The 18,771-nt window shown below is 48.9% G+C and overlaps 1 protein-coding gene across 1 annotated transcript; it reads right to left on the bottom strand.

The window, feature by feature from the left end:
- Nucleotides 1-10,721: 10,721 nt before the first annotated feature.
- CBY3 (chibby family member 3) lies at nucleotides 10,722-12,616 on the bottom strand. Its single transcript, XM_088023560.1, has 2 exons — nucleotides 12,567-12,616; nucleotides 10,722-11,409 (listed from the first exon to the last, which is right to left on the bottom strand). Exons 1-2 carry the CDS (start codon nucleotides 12,614-12,616, stop codon nucleotides 10,722-10,724), a joined length of 738 nt encoding a protein of 245 aa, XP_087879686.1.
- Between the last annotated feature and the right edge of the window lie 6,155 nt (nucleotides 12,617-18,771).

The following is an 18,771-nucleotide window of genomic DNA, read 5'->3' as shown; positions in this document are numbered from 1 at the left end:
TGAGATCAGGAGTTGCAAGTCTGCTGAGCCAGCCAGGAGCCCCTAAGAGGGTTGGTGATTTTTGAGATTTCTTCCATAGGATGGGTATATTAAAAAACAAACAAAATGAACAAAAAACCCCCAGAAAGTAACAAGTGTTGATGAGGCTATGAAAAAGATGGAGCCCTCACACATTGCTAGTGGCAATGTAAATGGTGTGGCTGCTTCGGAAAATAGTCTGGCTTCCTCAAAAATTGAAACAGGGGAGCATACCCAAGAGAAATGAAAACACATGTCCACACAAAGACTTTTACACAAATGTTCATAGCAGCTTTATTTATAATAAAGAATACAATAATAAAATAAATGATAACCCCAAACTGAGAACACCCAAATTTCCACCAGCAGAGGAATGGATACATTGTGGTATTTCCACATGATGGGCTACTACTCACTAGTAGAAAGGCACGCTGATGTGCCTAACAACATAAATGAATCTTGAAGTACTTTCGCAGAGTCAAAGAAATTAGGCTTTCAAAAAGTACATACTGTATGATTCCATTTGCAGAAAATTCTGGAAAATGACATTTAATCTATAATAATAAAAAGCAGATCAGTGGTGCCCTGGGGCAGGGGGAGGAGGGCAGGGTTGCCCCTTAAGGCATGAGGAAACTTTGGGGTGTGATGAATATGTTCATTGTCTTGATCGTGGTGATGGTCTCATGGGTATGTAGATACATAGGAACTCATCACATTATACACTTTGGTTTTTTGTTTTTGTTTTTTAAGATTTATTTATTTTTAGAGAGAGCACAGGTGCGGGAGGAAGGGCAGAGGGAGAGAGAGAAGGAGATTCTCAGGCAGACTTCCCGCTGAGTGTGGACCCCGAAGCCGGGCTCGACTGCATGACCCTGAGATCGAGACCTGAGCCGAAATCAAGAGTCAGACATTCAACCAACTGAGCCACCCAGGAGCCTGTAAATTATACACTTTGAGTATCGGCAGTTAATTGTTCACAAAATAGGATAAACAATACTTAACATTTTTAGGGCACCTGGGTGGCTCAGACGGTTAAGCGTCTGCCTTCGGCTCAGGACCCTGGGATCGAGTCCCGCATCGGGCTCCCTGCTCCTTGGGAGGCTGCTTCTCCCTCTGCTTCTCTCTCTCTCTCTCTCTCTCCCTCTCTCTCTCTCCCCCTCTGTCTCTCATGAATAAATACTTTAAAAAAAACAATACTTAACATTTTTAAAACAATGAATGTAAGCTTTTAGACAATATCTTTTTTTTAAGATTTATTTTTAAGTAGTCTCTACACCCAACATGGCCTCAAATTCACAATCCTAAGATGGACAGTCACATGCTCCACTGGCTGAGCCAGCCAGGCATCCCGATATCTTCTATTCAGTTAGAAATTCCTTTCTATTTCTAGGTTTTAGTAAGAATTTTTTTTCAGGTGGAATATCTATCAGATACTTTTTTGGCATCTGTTATATGGGTTTTCTTTCTTTAATCTGTTTGTGTGATACGTTTATAGATTCTCCAGCATTAATTCATCTCCGTATTCCTGGAATAAACACAACTTGATCATGACACATCGTCATTTTAATACGCTGTTGAAATTGATTTGCTAATAATTTGCAGGGCTTTTTGCAATTATCTTTTTATTACTAGCTAATTTAATTGCTTCCATCATCCTAGTGAGAATGGCCTGTGGCTTTCTTGGGCGCACGGTTTGCTCTCAGCTACGCTGGCCATGTGCTGAGGAACAAACGTTCTCTCCTTCCGTTCTCTGGAAGAGTCTGTTCTTTTATGGTTGAGATGATCCGTTCCTTGCCAGTTTGGTGGAGCCTGCCTATGAAGCCAGCTGGACTTGGTAGTTTCTTTGCGGGGAGATTTGTAATGACTAATTAAATCTCTTTAATGGTTCCAGGGAAAATTCAGGCTTCTCTTTTTTCCCTTTTTTTTTGTGTGTGTCAGCATTTTTTTTTTGTTGGTTTTTTAAAAGATTTTATTTATTTATTTGACAGAGAGAGAGAGACAGTGAGAAAGGGACACAAGCAGGGGGAGGGGGAGAGGAGGAAGCAGGCTTCCCATGGAGCAGGGAGCCCGATGCGGGGCTCGATTCCGGGACCCTGGGACCATGGCCTGAGCCGAAGGCAGACGCTTCACGACTGAGCCACCCAGGCGCCCCTTCTTTTTTCCTTTTGAAAAAAAATTTTATTACGGAAAATATCCACCACACAAAAGTATGGCGAGCCCTCATGTCCCAGCTTATGACTGCATCTTTTCATCTGTACCCCCACCCGCTTCCCCTGCCCACATCCTAGACCACATGGAAACAAATTCCAGACACCTTATCATTTCATCCGTAAGTATTCTACTAATTCTTTCCAAAAGATAATGATTTTATTATTTTATTTTTATTTTTTAAAAAGATTTTATTTGAGAGAGCGCACAAGAAAGGGGAAGGGGAAGAGGGAGAGGCAGGCTCCCCACTGAGCAGGGAGCCCAATGCGGGGCTCGATTCCAGGACCCTGGGATCATGACCTGAGCCTAAGGCAGACGCTTAACCATCTGAGCCACCCAGGCGCCAAGATAAGGATTTTTAAAAAACACAAAATGTAACCCTTATACATCATGCCTACACAAATTTAACAGTTCTATAATATCAAATAGTCTGTTTCCATCTTTCCCCAGTTGTCTTATGTGTTGGGGGGTGGGGTTTGTGGTTTTGGTTTTGTTTGTTTCAGTTAGTTTGAAAATCAGGAGCCAATTAATGCCCATACATTGTGACCGGTTGATGTGTGTCTTCAGAGGCCTGCCCAGCATGTGAGCGTTCATGCCCCCCAGTGCCATCTGTTTTCACTTCTCCGGCCACGCAAGGCCCCCCCCCGCATGGTCATCCACACCCCCAAGCCACTGAGCGGCCTTGCACGTTCCCCAGGAGAGTTGCGCGCCTTCTGGCGTAGCCCCAGGACATGGGTCTCAAGGGTCCACACCCAGCCCACCCCCGGTGAGCCCACGGAGTCCCCGAGACATGGCTTCGTCCCCTGACTTCAGTTCAGTCCTGGCTGATCAGAACTAGCACACAGGCCAGTTGGAAACGGACTGAGTAGGTGATATTACAGTATTGTTAAATATATTAGGAGGGGACAGAAAGCAACAGACGGGCCACTGGTGGTGGCTCCCAAGGGGGCAGGGGCCAAGGCTCCTGCTCTGTGTCTCCAGGGACAGCAGTGCCAGTGGCAGCCCTAGGCCACCCTGCTCTCCCCCCGCGAGGCCTCCTCTCTCCCTGACGGTGCTGTTCCTGCTGACCGCACGAGTCCTGTGGGCCTTTGCTCCCTCTGCAGTCCCCTGTGGCTGCACAGGCTTCTGTGGCAATCCTGTGCCACGTGTGTGCAGGTGCACATGGGACATCCTGGGCACAGGCTTCTGAGCGTGCTCGTTCTGGTTCAGGACACGCCGAGGACGGGCGGCAGGCCAGGAGCTGCACGCGGGGGGCCTCCCAGACTGCTTGGGGGAGGGCGTCCACCCTGCTAGGAGCGCCCCCGGAGCAGCAGAGTCTCGCCTGCATCAGAACTGACGGGGGAGGCTGGAGCGAGGGTGAAGTGACCGGGGACAGCTGTGTGGCACGGAGCCGGATGGAAGCAGGACAAGTAGAAAGCTGGTGTGAGGCTTCGCTCCCAGACAGACCAGGCAAGCAGCTGGTTGTGTGGGCAACACCGGGCCGGCTGGGTGCCCTCCGGAAGCGGGAGGCACAGTCCCTCTCACAGGGCACCCCCCCCCCCCACAGAACCGGCATCTGCGCTCGCTCAGCAGTCACTTCTGTTCCTCTCCCTGTGATCCTACACATGTTCTCGAAAGCACGTCCGTCTGGGAATTGCAGGCTGTCTTCCGGACAGATACTGTTTCTCAGACACGGTCTGTTTTCCCTCTGCGCGGCTCTGCCGCTATTCCATTCTGGGCCTGTCTCTGTACCGTCGCCGCTAGCCATGTGTTCTTCCTCTTCATTGCGGGACGATACCTGGGACAAAAAATGGACTGTCTCCACTATTTTCCAGTGTACAGTTCAGTGGTGTGAATGGCACTGACACTGTTGTACCACCATCACCACCATCCATACCCTGACCTCTTCTCTTCTGGCTCAGCTGGAACCCCTGGGCATTTCTGTTGACCAGTCACCGCCCAGCTGCCATCCGTCACCGGGGCCGGTGGGGTGGGTTGAGGGGCAGGTCCTGGGGCTCATCGCTGCTGCCGGCTGAGCCTGCTTCTGATTCTGGCATTTGCCTCCTGTTAGAGACTGTGTCTCCCCCACTCCCCCAAATTCATATGGCAAAACCCTACCTCCCAATGTGATGGCATCGAGAGGTAGAGCCTCCGGAGATCAGAGTTCGAGGAGATCATGACATGGAGCCCTCATGATGGGATTAGGAGTGGTGAGAGAGCGTGCTTCCCTGTTCCGCCATGTGAGGACACAAGGGGAAGTGGGTCATCTGCAAGACAGCCCTTGCCCGGCCACGGGGCCACCCCGATCTTGACCTTCCCGCCAACTTCTGTTGCGTAAAAGCCACCCAGTCTATGGAATTTTGATAGCAGCCTGAACTGAGACATAGCCAAAGGCGGTCCGTTACGGTCACATTTCTCAGCGTCTCATGCTGCCCAGTCTCCTTGTTAGGCTTTGTAGGCAGGACATGTCTCACTCCACATTTTCAGGGGTGCAGGGGATGTGGTTTTAAAATGTTTCTCTGTAACTTACTTTGTATGTCACACCTGCCGCTCTCCTGCAGTGGTAGAAACCTCACTTCAGTGGTGGAGCTTTTCCTAGGACACGTCTAAATACTGACCTGATACAAAGGCATTTTAACAGCAAGTCAGAGCTCTGCAGGCCTGTCTCTCGTCCTTGCTCCCCAACCCCATTCTAGCACTCACTCTCTGCCTCCTTTGGCTGCCCGTGTATTTTGCCCCTATGGATACCATGGCATTGCCAGAGAGCTCTGAGGAGCAAGAACCCCCTTCTTGCTGCAAGGCATGGTAAGAATGCCCTTCTAGGTATCACGTCATCGTCACCCGAACAGTTAATGCCATGCGAGAATCCCCTCATTTCCAATGACACTAGGAAACCCAGCTCCACGGCAGCATCAACTGCTGTCAACTCTAGCCCATGGGGGTCAGCCACCAACAGCTTCCAGATGACTCAATGCCCCCTTCACTGTCTCATCCCCTACTGCCTTAGCAGAGGGACCATCCTCTGGGCAGCCGCCGAAGAACAGTCAAATAGGGGCACCTGGGTGGCTCAGTCGGCTAAGTGTCTGACTTTGGCTCAGGTCATGATCCCGGGGGGTCCCGGGATGAGCCCCTCGTGGGACTCCCTGCTCAGCGGAGAGCCTGCTTCTCCCTCTGCCCCTCCCCCCTGCTCGTGCGCGCGCGCGCGCTCTCTCTCTCTCTCAAATAAATTTTTTAAATCTTAAAAAAAAACGGAACAAATGGTGAATCTTCCGGTTTTATGTAATAAACCCACTCTAAGATCCCCACTCCCCTGAGCCTTCGGGCTCCTTCTTCCAAACTCAGCCAAGGCAACTCTGGCATCTCCAGCTCATTGACTGAGGCCACCAATGTGTCCAAACTTCTGGAGGCATTAGGATAAGCTCTGGGTGTTCTTGGTAGGACTTTAGGTCTTGAGTCATGGGAAATGCTCCCATTATCAATCAACTCGCTACCCAATATTATATATCCCACCCCCATCTAGTACCCTCAGGATCCACTCCTGCATGTGCTGCCCTTAGGTCCCGTGGTTAGACCGTTCCTGCAACTTTTTGGCCAAATGAGCTATTTCCTCCTAGAGTAGGGACTGCGCTTCACTGCTGAGGCTAAGTGGAGACCCAGTTCTAGTTGTTGGTCTGGAGGCAATGGGCGGAGGTGATCTCGAGAGTGATGAGCATCATTTCATAAGACAATCGGCTCAGGTGTGATCTCTGCATGGTCTCCGGGCAAAACGAGGCCATTCTTCTCTATCAAAGGGGGTAAGGAAGCAGCAGCTGCTGGCCAGGGGGATTCGGGGGCTCTGGGGCTCAAGATCCTTAGGTATATCCACCCAAACATCCCCATGCCAGGCCTCAGGAGCACCCCCCCTCGATACCCTGACTTTATAGCACAGGAAAATTGCTGAGAATGACAGGTCTCCTCTGCAGCTCTGCAGCTCTGCAGCCCTTAGGATCACATCGTGGGCCTCGCTGTCAGCATGCTCTGCTTCCTGGCTGCAAAAGTGAGCATTTCCTTACGTTGCCTCAGGAGACTTTCTGGCTTCCATATCATGCCCTGTCAAGGAGGTTCACTTGAGCCTTATGTTCTTTCAGCAAAGTTTCTAAAGCAGGTTTAGAAAAACTAGCCACCTCCATAATCCTAGTAGCTACAGCTGCCTTCCCATCTTTCAAGTGCCAAAGCTACTTCATAAGCCAAGCTCTCCCTTCCACTTCTACCTTATTCCAATCTACCGAAGGTAAGCGTCTCATGCTCCAGGACCCAAGGGGTTAGCACCACCACTGACCAATGGTGGTGAGCGGTCACTGTTGCCTTCTGAATGGTGGATGAGCCATAGTTCTAGAGTCCTCTCCCCACAGGCTCCCTTCTAGGGCTACTCCCTACTGTTTTAGCTTGCATCCCCATAAAAGCTGAGCCTGAGCCTAGAACTTGGGTGCAGTTGATTTGGTAGATGAATCCAGGAAATGGGAGAGAGGGAGTGAGGAGAGTGACACAGGGCAGACGGAAAAGTCAACAAAGTCTGTTTTGGCTCCCGTCCCTTATGGGGTGAAGGCATTTGCTCGCATGCACTCCCAGGCTAGGCCTGTGGGGTTGAGAGAGCTCCTGAGGCTTAGGAGAAAGCCACAGTAGACGCTGGAAATGAGGCACTGACAGTGTCCACGGAGCCATCTACCCTTGCTGTGGCTGAAGTCAGAGGTGGGCTGATTGGATGGAACCAAAAGTTCCAAAACATCTAGTACACCTCTCTTGCCTTAGCAGGGATCAGAGATCTGGGACAATACCAAAGGCCACACACCATCGGCTCCCTGGGACTCAGGTGCCTGCCGCTGTAGACCTTTGTGCATTCTAGAAGTATGTGGAAAGGGCCTACTAAGTGTTGATTAGGACTTTTCTACAATGAGATACAGGAAAGAACAGAATGAAAAGCCCCGAGGAGCTTACGTCCTAGTGGTGGGGGCAAAGGAGACCGACAATAAAATAGCATGCGAAGTGGTTACGGATGCTAGAAAACAAAACGGGAAAGGAGGATCCGTTGTCCTGCTGTGGTTGGGCCAGGGAGAAGACGGACTCCTTTAAACAGTCATCAGGAAAAACCTCGCTGAAGAGGTGATATTTAGGCAGACATCTGAAGGAAGTGAGAGCAGGACCAGCCAGATACCGAGGAGGAGGAATGGGGAGGGAGGAGGGAAATAGTGCCCAGGACTCGTACGTAGTGCCTCGGAAGCCAGGTGAAGACGGTGTTTCCGGGAGGAGCAGGAGGCGTCAACTGCAAGAAATGCGGCTGATGGGCCAAGACAAGGACGGAGATTTGGCCAAAGTCAGTAACCCTGGCGGGTGATGGCGTCGGGCTGGGGAGGACAGCAGGCTGGGGAGAGTGGGCGGTGAGAAACCCAAGCTCGAGGGGTATTAAGAGCGAAGAGGGAGGGGAGGAATTGAGGACAGGGAATACAAGCCACTTTTTGGAGTTTAGTTACAAAGGGAAGCAGAGAAATGGGGCAGTAGCTGGAAAGTCAGGTCAGGTCAAGGAAGGCTAGGTTTTCCAAGATGGAAGATCTACCAGGTTCTCTACTCCCACTTCCCTTCATCTTCCCTCTTGCTGTTGACAAATCTGTGACCTTTTTGACCTCCCTCTTCAAGCCCAAAAATACTTTTTGCAGCGCTCTAGATACCCAGAGAGTTCTGAGCTGTAGGAGGCAAAACCCACAAAGAGTCCTTTGTTGCTGCTTTCTGCTCTGTCACATCCTTCCCTGGGGCAATGAGCCTGGCTGCCTCGTCAGGGGGTGAAATTCCACAGCAGAAAGAACAAAGTCAGATATCTCAAAATATCATCCTGCTCCATTTATTTCGGGCCCTTTAGCCACTTGGATGCCTTTCCCTAAACATGGGGCTCCCTGACTGCCTGCTGCTGGTCTAGCAGGACAGATACCTTACTCTAGAACTGTTTATTTTCAAGTAGTCTGGCCAAAGCAATATTCCCTAAACTTTAGGCATTCTTGGATCACTGCTACGATTTTGGCTATTTTCCCATACCTCATATAGTTTTTACTCCATGTTTTTATATAAAGCACTTTCCTTTACATTTTTTTTATTGTCTAAAATTTGCCTAACATAAAACTCACTAAAGTGTATACGATTCCGTGGCTTTTAGAACATTCACATTGTTGTGCCACCATTACCAAACAGTTCCAAAACATTTTTATTCAGTCTAAAGGGGAACCCTTCACCTGCCAAGCAGTACCTCGCTCCTTCCCACTCCCCCCAGTCCTTGGTAACCACCAATCTGCTTCCTGTCTCTACGGATTTGCCTATTATGGATATTTTATATAAACAGAATTATGTAGGGGTGCTGTCGCTCAGTCGGTTGAGCATCAGCCTTCGGCTCAGGTCATGATCCCAGGGTTCTGGGATCGAGTCCCGTCTTGGGCTCTCTGCTCAGCGGGGAGTCTGCTTCTCTCTCTGCCCCTCCCCGACCTCCCACCCCCCCCCGCCCCCGGCCGCTTGTGTAATCTTTAAAAATAAATAAATAAACAGAATCCCAAAATACATGGTCCTTTGTGTCTAGCTTCTTTCACTTGTATGGTTTCTCCATTAGTCCCTTCTTTTGGGTTTGATTTTTTTCTAGTGTATCCCTTCTCATTTCCTCTTCTGTATATATATTTTTTCTTAGTTATCTTATTTAAAGATTTTATTTTTATTTATTCTTTTTAAGATTTAGTTGAGATAGAGAGAAAGCATGGGGGGGAGAGGGAGAGGGAGAAGCAGACTCCCTGCTGAGGGTCGGGGGGAGGCTCCATCCCAGGACCCTGGGATCATGACCGGAGGCAAAGGCAGACGCTTAACCGACTGAGCCACTCAGGTGCCCCAAGATTTTATTTTATTTTTTAAGTAATCTCTACTCCCAATGTGGGGCTCGAACTCCCGACCCTGAGATCAAGAGTCACTCTGCTCTTCCGACTAAGCCAGCGAGGCCCTCCGCTTTCTTAGTTATTTTAAAAGGAAAATTTATTTCACCATCGTAACTATTTTAAATACTTTGTTTAATCTAGGTTAATGTAAATATAGAATTATTAAAATACAAAAAAGCACTGCTCAAATGTTTTTCAATTTTGTGTCTCATGACCTGTTTTGTATCGCTTTGCTGCTTGAATGAATAAGGACACATTTTTATACAAAGCAGATGTTGAGTAATCCCTACTCTACGCCTCAAACAAAGGCTGAGTCAGGACACCCACTTCTCTCACAGCTGTCATATGGCCCTTGAGAAATGTGTCCCCAGTCTCAAGTTTCAGTGGATGCAGAAATGCACTGTCTATATTCCAGGGAAAGAAAAGGTTACAGATTGCAAGGACCAGTGTCACCACAAGTACAGTACACTCCCCAAAGCACCTTATATAGTGCCTTGTGTGTATGGGGGTTGGGGAAATGGACTCCCCACGTCCTGGGAAAGAACACTGATCCAGAAGGGATCTAGAAGGTGGCCAAGTCTCTTTTTCAGGAGAACACAGGAAATCTGGATTTTTACTGTGAAATCTCCAAATTCTTAAATGTTGGTAACGAATGCAAAAAAGTTTTTTAAAGATTTTATTTATTTATTTATTTGAGAGAGAGAATGAGAGAGAGAGAGAGAGAGAGAGCATGAGAGGGGGGAGGGTCAGAGGGAGAAGCAGACTCCCCGCTGAGCAGGGAGCCCAAGACGGGACTCGATCCCAGGACCCTGGGATCCTGACCTGAGCCGAAGGCTGAAGCTCAACCGACTGAGCCACCTAGGCGCCCACGAATGCAAAATTTTTAAGCAACGTGGGTGGAGCAAATCCTATCTGTGTACAGGATTTGTCCCGGAGAGTGCTTGTTTGTACCCTGGGTCAGACAAACCCTTTATTCTACGGAGGAGAAAAAGCGAGAGGCCTGTAATAGAGAGGCGACTCGCCAAAAGCCACACAGCCAGGCGGGAGAGGCTGAGCCCAGGTTTGAGAAAGACGAGTAAGATACACTTACTCTGGACTCAGGCTGAAACCCTTCTGGTCCGCTCCGCGCCTCCAAACCAGGGCGGGGGGAGCCAGGAGCAAGGTTCCCGCCCCGTCGGCCTGCCCGCCTCATCGCACCCTCCATCACTGAGCGCCCAAGGTTTCGCTGCCCCGCCCCCAGACTCGGTCCTCGGTCCCTTGGGCCAAGAATGCCCCTGCCTGCTCCTTTTTGCCATCCTCGCGCCCCTTCCCCGCCCCGCTCCGCTGGCACTGCCTGTTGCAAGCCTGGCTTCCCATCCCGCGTTCCCAGCGGGCCGCACACACAACACCTTCCTCCACGGCCCTATCGCGCCCTCCCGGGACCGGCTGCTGGCTGAGTCACCCGTCCACACTGGGCACTAAGTGACGGTCCCTACCCGCGAGTCGGGAGCCGGGGCCCGGCCCACTTCACCGGCCACGAACGCGCCGGGGCCGGCGGCGAGGAGCGAAGCGCGCGTGCGCCGCACGGGCTTTATTGCGTCAGAACGACTCCAGAGCGCGCGGCTCGATCATGAGCACGCCGCTCGCGCCTTCGCGTTTACGCATCTTCCTCTGCCAGGCGCGCGCCGCGGCCGCCGGGCTGGCCTGGGTGCCGAGCTTCTTCTCCAGCAGGTGCATGCGCGCCGTAGTCTCAGTCAGCATGTCCATGAGCAGTTCCTGCTGCAGCTTCAGGTAGTTGTTCTCCTCCAGGAGCACCTGGCTCTTGCCCCGCTGCACCGGCCGCTTCCAGCCCGAGATGGTCGGCGAGGACAGCGGTGGCCGCGACCGCACCGGCAGCCCCTCGGCGGCCCACCGGCCGCCACGGAACACGAAGGCTTCGTCGCTCAGGCGCGTGCGCGGCGCGCCGTAGCTGAGGCCCAGCTCGGCCTGGCGCGTCCTGTGGTCCAGCAGGTAGAAGGTGGACATGGAGGAGATGCGGCGCAGCGGCGGGCGCCGCGGCGAGAAGCGCCGCGAGACGTGGTCGGCCCAGAACTGCCGGAACTGCTCCCACAGGCGGCCGGCGTGGCCCGAGGCGGGGCACCTGAAGGCCTCCAGGGCGAGGGCCGAGTGGGCCGTGTCGGGTGCGCGGGTGCCAGGTGCCGAGCCTCGAGGACGTGGACGACCGGGGCTGCGCCCTTGCCTCCGGAGTCCCGGCGTCCGGAATGATGAAGGCGAGCCAGGGACACTGCTGGGGAGCAAGAGTCCGGGTGAGCAGCCTGCTTGGACAGGCTGGCCCGTCAGGCCGCGAGCACCGGCGGACAAAGCTTAGCTCTGAGGTCGGCGCCAGGGGCTAACCAGCTGCTGGTCGCTGGGGAGCCCGTCCCTGCACACTGGCGCTGACAGAAGTCTCCTGAAACTACCTTCCCCAAAGACCACTCTGTGTCAGGCGCAGGGGACGTATATGCAGATGAAGGACCGCAACCCTGGCTTTCTGAGCCTCGGCGGGGCTGCTGGAAGGGGTTAGGGGCCCGGGAGTTGGGACTGGTAGAGACAGGTACTTAAAAGTTAAGCAGGGCTTTGCTAGGTGAATTGGGGGTAGATAAGGGAGAGAGCCACTAGGTAGAGTGAAGAGCCGGGCACAGCTTGCATGTTCGGGATGTGAGGAAGAGCTTGGAGTACGGTAGGTGTATGGTACTCGGCTGGGAATACAAGAGGAAGCTGGAAAGGGGACCAGGGCCTAAACTTCATTCTGGCGCTGCTGGTTTACAAAACCAGGGCTAGCTCTGGATTCAGAAAAGTATTCGGTAGGATATCTAAACTAACCAATGGCATAATGTGCCCTGGGCCAGGCCTGGTCTGGGCAGGGGTTCTTAGCCTGTGGCCGCCCTCAAGATGCTACTGGTCCAGCTTGGAACCCAGATGTGTGTGTAGATGACAGTAGTTCAGTATGCTCAGCGACATTCTGGGGGCACGTGCCCTGGGCTTGGACCAATGCTTAGGGTTTGAGGTCATAGGGGTTATGCAGACTACACGTGACTTTTCTCCCAAGCAGACAACATCCTCAAGGAAGCTGAAGTACAGATAACAAGTCTCATTCTCTGTCTCCCCCAAAGCCTGGAAGTGCTGACTCTATTCTATGGGGAAAGGACTCTATGTTCCCTCTTCTCCCACATGGAGGGTGAAAAGGGAAAGAACCCTCTGTCATGCCTACATCAATCCAATACCCACGTATTCCTCTTGCACATAGCTGGGCCGAGGGGATGGTACTATCCCCTAGATCTGACTCAGGGTGACATCTCTGAAAGCCCAAAGACGGCCCAAGAGGGTGCAGCCAGGCCCACGTGTAAGGCTGCATCTTCCCAGAGGACCTTTTCCCGGTAATCCTCACTGCAGGTTGTGCCTCACCTGGAGGATGTGTTGGAGGTGCTGAGCTGCTGTCCCAGGCCTGGCCCCATGTCTGAACCACTCAGCTGCTCTCCACCAGCTATGACTCACAATGCCTCCAGGCCAGACTAGCCCAGGACAGAAGGGGTGCCTACAGTCTAGCCATAAAGCGGACTCTGGGCTCTCCCTGTATTCATGCAACACATGTATAGAGTGTTTGCTGTGTTCCAGGCACAGCTCTGCAGAGCTGGAGATAGGAATTTGATGTAAGGGAACGAACAAGGTAGTCCCCCGTGAAGCTTTCCTAGGGTGTTATGGGTCAGGTTCCCAGAAGCAGAGCCAGAGATGAGAATTCTTGTTTGAGTGATTTATTGGGGAAGTGCTCTCAGGAGAACGGTGTGAGAGAAACAGGGCAGGGAAACTATAAAGTAAGCAGGAGAGTGGCCTCAAGTGGAAACTAGCTTCAGCCCCATCCCACAGATAACTGCATAAATTGCACCACAGAGTTAGGCACCACAGGAAAGCCAGTCTTTTGTACCCTCTCCCTTCTCTCCCACACCCTCATTTCCCATCAGTTATTGGCAGGGGCAGCTGTGAGGTGTCAGCCAACACTTAAGGCACATATGGGGTGAATGCATCAGCAGGAAAGGGGCTCCGTTGGGTCCCAACAGCATAGAGGTGGGAGGAAGAGAATAAATAATAAAAATAAATAGAAGGGGCCCCTGGGTGGCTCAACAGGTTAAGCGTGTGCCTTCGGCTCAGGTCATGATCTCCGGGTCCGGGTATCGAGCCCTGCATCTCGGGCTCCTTGCTCAGCGGGGAGCCTACTTCTCCCTCTCCCTCTGCCTGCCGCTCTGCCTACTTGTGCTCTTTCTGTCAAATAAATTTTAAAAAAAGTTTTTTGTTTTTTAAGATTTTATTTATTTGGGCGCCTGGGTGGCTCAGTTGGCTAAGCGGCTGCCTTCGGCTCAGGTCAGGATCCCAGGGTCCTGGGATCGAGCCCCGCGTCGGGCTCCCTGCTCAGTGGGGAGCCTGCTTCTCCCTCTCCCTCTGCTTGCCTCTCTGCCTACTTGTGCTTGCTCTCTCTCTCTCTATCAAATAAATAAGTAAAATCTTAAAAAAATAACATATTTATAATGTACAATTCAATATGTTTGTATAACTTGATGTATGAAATCATCACCCAAATCAAGATAATGAAGACATCCATTATCTTCAGAAGTTTGCTCTCATCACTACATATTCATTTGTATTTTCTAGAATTTTATATAAATAGAATAATTTAGTATGTCCTTTTTTGGGCACTAGCCTCTTGCAGCATAATTATTTTGAGATTCATCCATGTGGTCGCACTCATCAACAATTTCCTTATTGATGAATATTTCCCATTGTATGGAAATACTACAGTTTGTTTTCGCGTGTATTTGATGGAAATTTGGGTTGTTTCCAGTTTGGGGGCTTTTACGAATTAAGCTACTATGAATATGTGTGTATAAGTCTTCGTGTGGCCATATGCTTTCATTTCTCTTGAATAAACACCTAGGAGTGGAATGGCTGGGTCATATGGTAGGTGTGTGTTTACCTCTTTATGACGCTACCGGACTTTTTCTGGAATGGTTGTACCACACCCCCAACAGCAGTGAAAGAGTTTCTGTTCTTCCACATACTTGCCAACACCTTGTATGGTAAACCTTTTTAATTTTCGTCATTCTGGTGGGTATGTCTAAATTGTGGTTTTAATATCATTTCCGTGATGGCTAATGATGTTGACCATGTCTTCATGTGCTTATTTGTTACCCTCTTTGGTAAATTAAGGTCTTTTGCCATTCTTTTTTTTTTAACTGGATTGTTTGTCTTATTGAGTATAAGGAGTTCTGTAATGCTAGATAAAAGCGGATATGTGGATATGGTGGACATGTTTTGCAAATATTTTCTCCCATTCTATGGCTTTGCCTTTCAAAGTGAAAGTTTTTAATTTTGATAAAGTCCAGCTTATCAATTTTCTCTCCCGTAATTCCTGCTTTCTGTATCATATTTAAGAACTCTTTGCCAAACCTAAGGTCACTAAGATTTTCTCCTCTGTTTTCTTCTAGAAGTTTTATGGTTTTAGCTTTACATTTAGGTCTGTGCTACATTTTGAGTTAATTTTTATTTTATTTTATTTTTTAGAATTTATTTATTTATTTGGCAGAGAGCGAGAGAGGGAACACAAGCAGGGGAAGTGGGAGAGGGAGAAGCAGGCTTCCCGTGGAGCAGGGACCCTGATGCGGGGCTCGATCCCAGGACCCTGGGATCATGACCTGAGCCGAAGGCAGACACTTAACGACTGAGCCACCCAGGCGTCCCTTGAGTTAATGTTTTAAAAAATATTTTATTTATTTATTTGAGAGAGAGAGGGCATGAGCGGGTGAGAGGTGGGGCAGAGGGAGCGGAGAGGCAAACTCCCCTTTGAGCTGGGAACCTGACATGGGGCTCAATTCCAGGACCCTTGAGATCATGACCTGAGCCGAAGGCAGACACTTAACCAACTCAGCCACCCCAGCACCCCTTGAGTTGATTTTTTTAAGATTAATTTATTTATTTTAGAGAGAGGGCACAAGTGGGAGGGGCAGGGGGAGAGGGAGAGAGAGTCTCAAGCAGACTCTGCACTGAATTCAGAGCCCAACACGGGGCTCGATCTCACAACCCTGAGATCACAACCTAAGCTGAAACCAAGAGTCAGACTCTTAACTGACTGTGCCACCCAGGTGCCCCTTTTTTGAGTTAATTTTTGTTTTTAGTGTGAGGTGAGAGTTAATTTTTTTTTCCATATAGATGTCAATTTGACCTAACAGCAATTATAGAAAAGACTAGGCCTTCTTCCTAGTTTCAGTCCTGTCATTCGTGACTGTCCGAGTGTTTCTGGGCTTTCTGTTCCTTTCCATTGGTCTCTTTATCTATTCTTGCCCCACATCGTATTTTCTTAATTATTGTAGCTTACAGGAAGTCTTAATATCTGATAGAGTGCATCTTCCAGCAATATTCTTTAAAGATTGCTTTGGTTTTCTAGGTCCTTTGCAATTCCATATAATTGAATTTCCATCCTAATTTTAGAATTTGAATGTCAGTTTCCACAAATAAACCCTCATGCTCACTGTTCAAATCTCTCTCTTCCTATCACGAGAACACTTGAGAGCTCAGATCAGCCCTCAGAAGGTTGTCTGATTGACGCGGAATCAGAGCCCAGGAATATTTTAATCAAGCCAGTGATTCATTCTCTCTCTCTCCAAATTTGTCTGTGTTATTAAAGCTAATTTTCATTAATAATCTCAATATTTCAGGCAGGTCATGGGTGGCCATGGTCTACAGTAACTTTCAATTTCCCCTATTTCCTTACAAAAAAGGAGAAAACTATAAAACCCAAGGAAGTCTTTATTTGATGATATGAATGGGAAAAATTTAGAGATGATGAACAATTAACATCTTAACTCCTTTCACAAGCAGACCTTGATTCTGAGGAATTAAACTCTGTGTCGATGTCCTCACTGAAAAGACTAGACCTGGAGCCCTTCAGTAAAGGAGAACCAGGTACCGACAGGTCCGAGTTTCAGGACATAAAGTTCATTCTAAGGGCACAGAGGAAAGGAGAAGAGGACCTAAAAATGAATTTTCACTTCCTCACACCACAGGCAAATGCCATAGCAACTGTGAATGTCAGTGGATTGGATCCCTTCTCTTGGCAACCTAGAATACTCCCAAAACCAAGGAAGCGAACTCCTGTTTTGCCCCAAGGCTATTTCACTTGGTTTCTGAGATACTGTTCGTGACATTTGCCCTTCCCTGAAACAATGAGACGTTCTCTGTGCTAACATAGCGAATAAAAAAAAGAATTCTGCTTTTGTATAATAAAATTTGATAGAAGTCATTTAGATAGTACCGGGATGCCTGGGGTGGCTCAGTCAGTTGAGCGTCTGACTCTTGGTTTCTGCTCAGGTCATGATCTCAGGGTCGTGGGATTGAGCCCCACGTTGGGCTCCGCACTGGGTGGGGAGTCTGCTTGAGATTCTCTCTCTCCCTCTGCCTCTGCCCCTCCCCACCATGCTCTCTCTCTCTAAAATAAATAAGTAAATAAATAAATAAATAATTTTTTATAAAGTCATTCAGATAGTACAGAACACATAGAACACAGTTATAAACAATGCACATGCTTCACTCTGCCTTTTTACGAAGCACAAATTAAACAGGAAAAGGTGCCACCTGCTCTGTGGCTCATCCTTCCCTTGGGCTTTTTTCTTCTTTAGCTTCTCCTCCAGCCTTCCTCTTGGGCTTGGCGGTGACAGCGGTGGGGTGGGGGGCAGCACGCAGGTTGGCCCCAGTAGCGGTCTAGAGATGGCTATGATTCCTGTCCCGCTTCCCCATGCTGCTCCAAAACCATTGTACCTTAAATTAGTTCCATGCATGTTATTTGGGATCTGTAAGTAGTCTACGAAAATATGTTTAAATTCTCTGTTTTAATAAAGAGATCTGGAAAAAAATGTTCATGCATAATCTCTCTGCCCTAGATAACCACCTTGTAACCAGGAAGCACCACGGAACCCGAGAGTCTACATCTGGGCTTGAGTGGTGGAGGCTAAGGAGAGGGGAAGGTGCGCAGGCAGGCACGAGAACACCAAGCTCCGCTGGTTAGGGGAAGATCGCAGTCTTTCTGAAGAGTCAAAAGTAGACTGAGCGTGTGCCAGTTGGGCTCCAGCACGTTTGCCTTGGGGCACTGGGACCAGGTCACAGGGCACATAGCACTTATGTTCAGCAGAAAAAAAAATTTTTTTTTTTGTTATCCTACTTAAATGTGAATTTGAATATTTGTGATTAATAGGTAACTTATACGTTTATCATGCTTTTATATTTGAAAGTTGGAAATCAATGAATGTATGTTAAGTTTATGTTTCTAGGCATTTGAACAAAATGGTGAGGTGGGTTAATATTTTGGAATTTTAGCCCCGTATAGTTTTTGTCCTAAATAGTTCTCTTTTACACAGGTACCTGTTATCACCTAAATGAAAGTGAGGCTTTCTGCAGAAAACAGAACAGCTTTCTGGGCTTTCAACTTCCAAAATAGGCTCTGAACAATTGTGTTGGATTGTGAAAGCCTGGCTTTTTTTTTAAGTTGTAAAGTTGGAAATTGTCCAGGGAGCGGTACCTGGGAGGCTCAGTCGGTTAAGAGACTGACTCTTGATTTCACCTTGGGTCCTGATCTTAGGGTTGTGAGATCAAGCCCTGGGTTGAGCTCCTCGCTGGGTGTGGAGCCTGCTTAAGATTCTCTCTCCCTCTCCATCTGCCCTTCCTCCCTCACCCCTGCTTGTGTGTGCTCTCCCTCTCTCAGAAAAAGTAATAAAATAAAATAAAAATTGTACATGGAACACCTGTATACCCTTTATTTTATTTATTTATTATTTTTATTATTAATATATAACATATTATTTGTTTGGGGGTACAGGTCTGTGACAGTCTTACACAATAGACAGCGCTCCCCACAGCACATACCCTCCCCAGTGTCCAACCTCTATACCCTTTATCCAGATTCCCTTACAGTCAACATTTTACCCTATTTCCTTTATCATTTCTGAGCCATTTACATATATCATGGCCCTTTGCCCCTAAATACTTGTGTGTATTATCTTATATGACCAGAGTACAGTTATCACCCTTATGAGTTTATTTCACTACAAATTACTTTAATCGACCCTCCATATTTCAATATTGTCCACCTACTTATAATGCCTGTTAATAGCCTTTTCAGTACAGGAGCCCATCTAGAGACATTTAAGTTTTGCAAGGGAGCCTTCTGTACTGTGGGCAGACACTCTAACACCACGTAAATATCCTGTTCCTCATCAAAATTTCCCCCCAGATTTAGCCTCTGGTGGTGATTCTTTTTTTTTTTTTTAAGATTTTATTTATTTATTTGACAGAGACACACAGGGAGAGAGGAACACAAGCAGGGGGAGTGGGAGAGGGAAAAGCAGGCTTCCGGCCGAGCAGGGAGCCCCATGCGGGGCTTGATCCCAGGACCCTGGGATCATGACCTGAGCTGAAGCGATGCTTCACGACTGAGCCACCCAGGTGCCCCCTCTGGTGGTGATTCTTGCCTGAGCCAATCTTTACCATTATGTTTGCAAAGTGGTGCTTTTCCTATGCTAGCACTAACTTCATATTAGTGAGTTGGCTCTCCACATTCTACTATAAGCAA

Source organism: Eumetopias jubatus, unplaced genomic scaffold (genome assembly GCF_037043125.1).
Source record: "Eumetopias jubatus isolate StellerSeaLion01/CBP00866 unplaced genomic scaffold, mEumJub1_p1.0 scaffold_5, whole genome shotgun sequence".
NCBI classification, from domain to species: Eukaryota; Metazoa; Chordata; class Mammalia; order Carnivora; family Otariidae; genus Eumetopias; species Eumetopias jubatus.
Note: the sequence above shows the minus strand (reverse complement) of the source record. Positions and strands in the feature narration are given on the sequence as shown.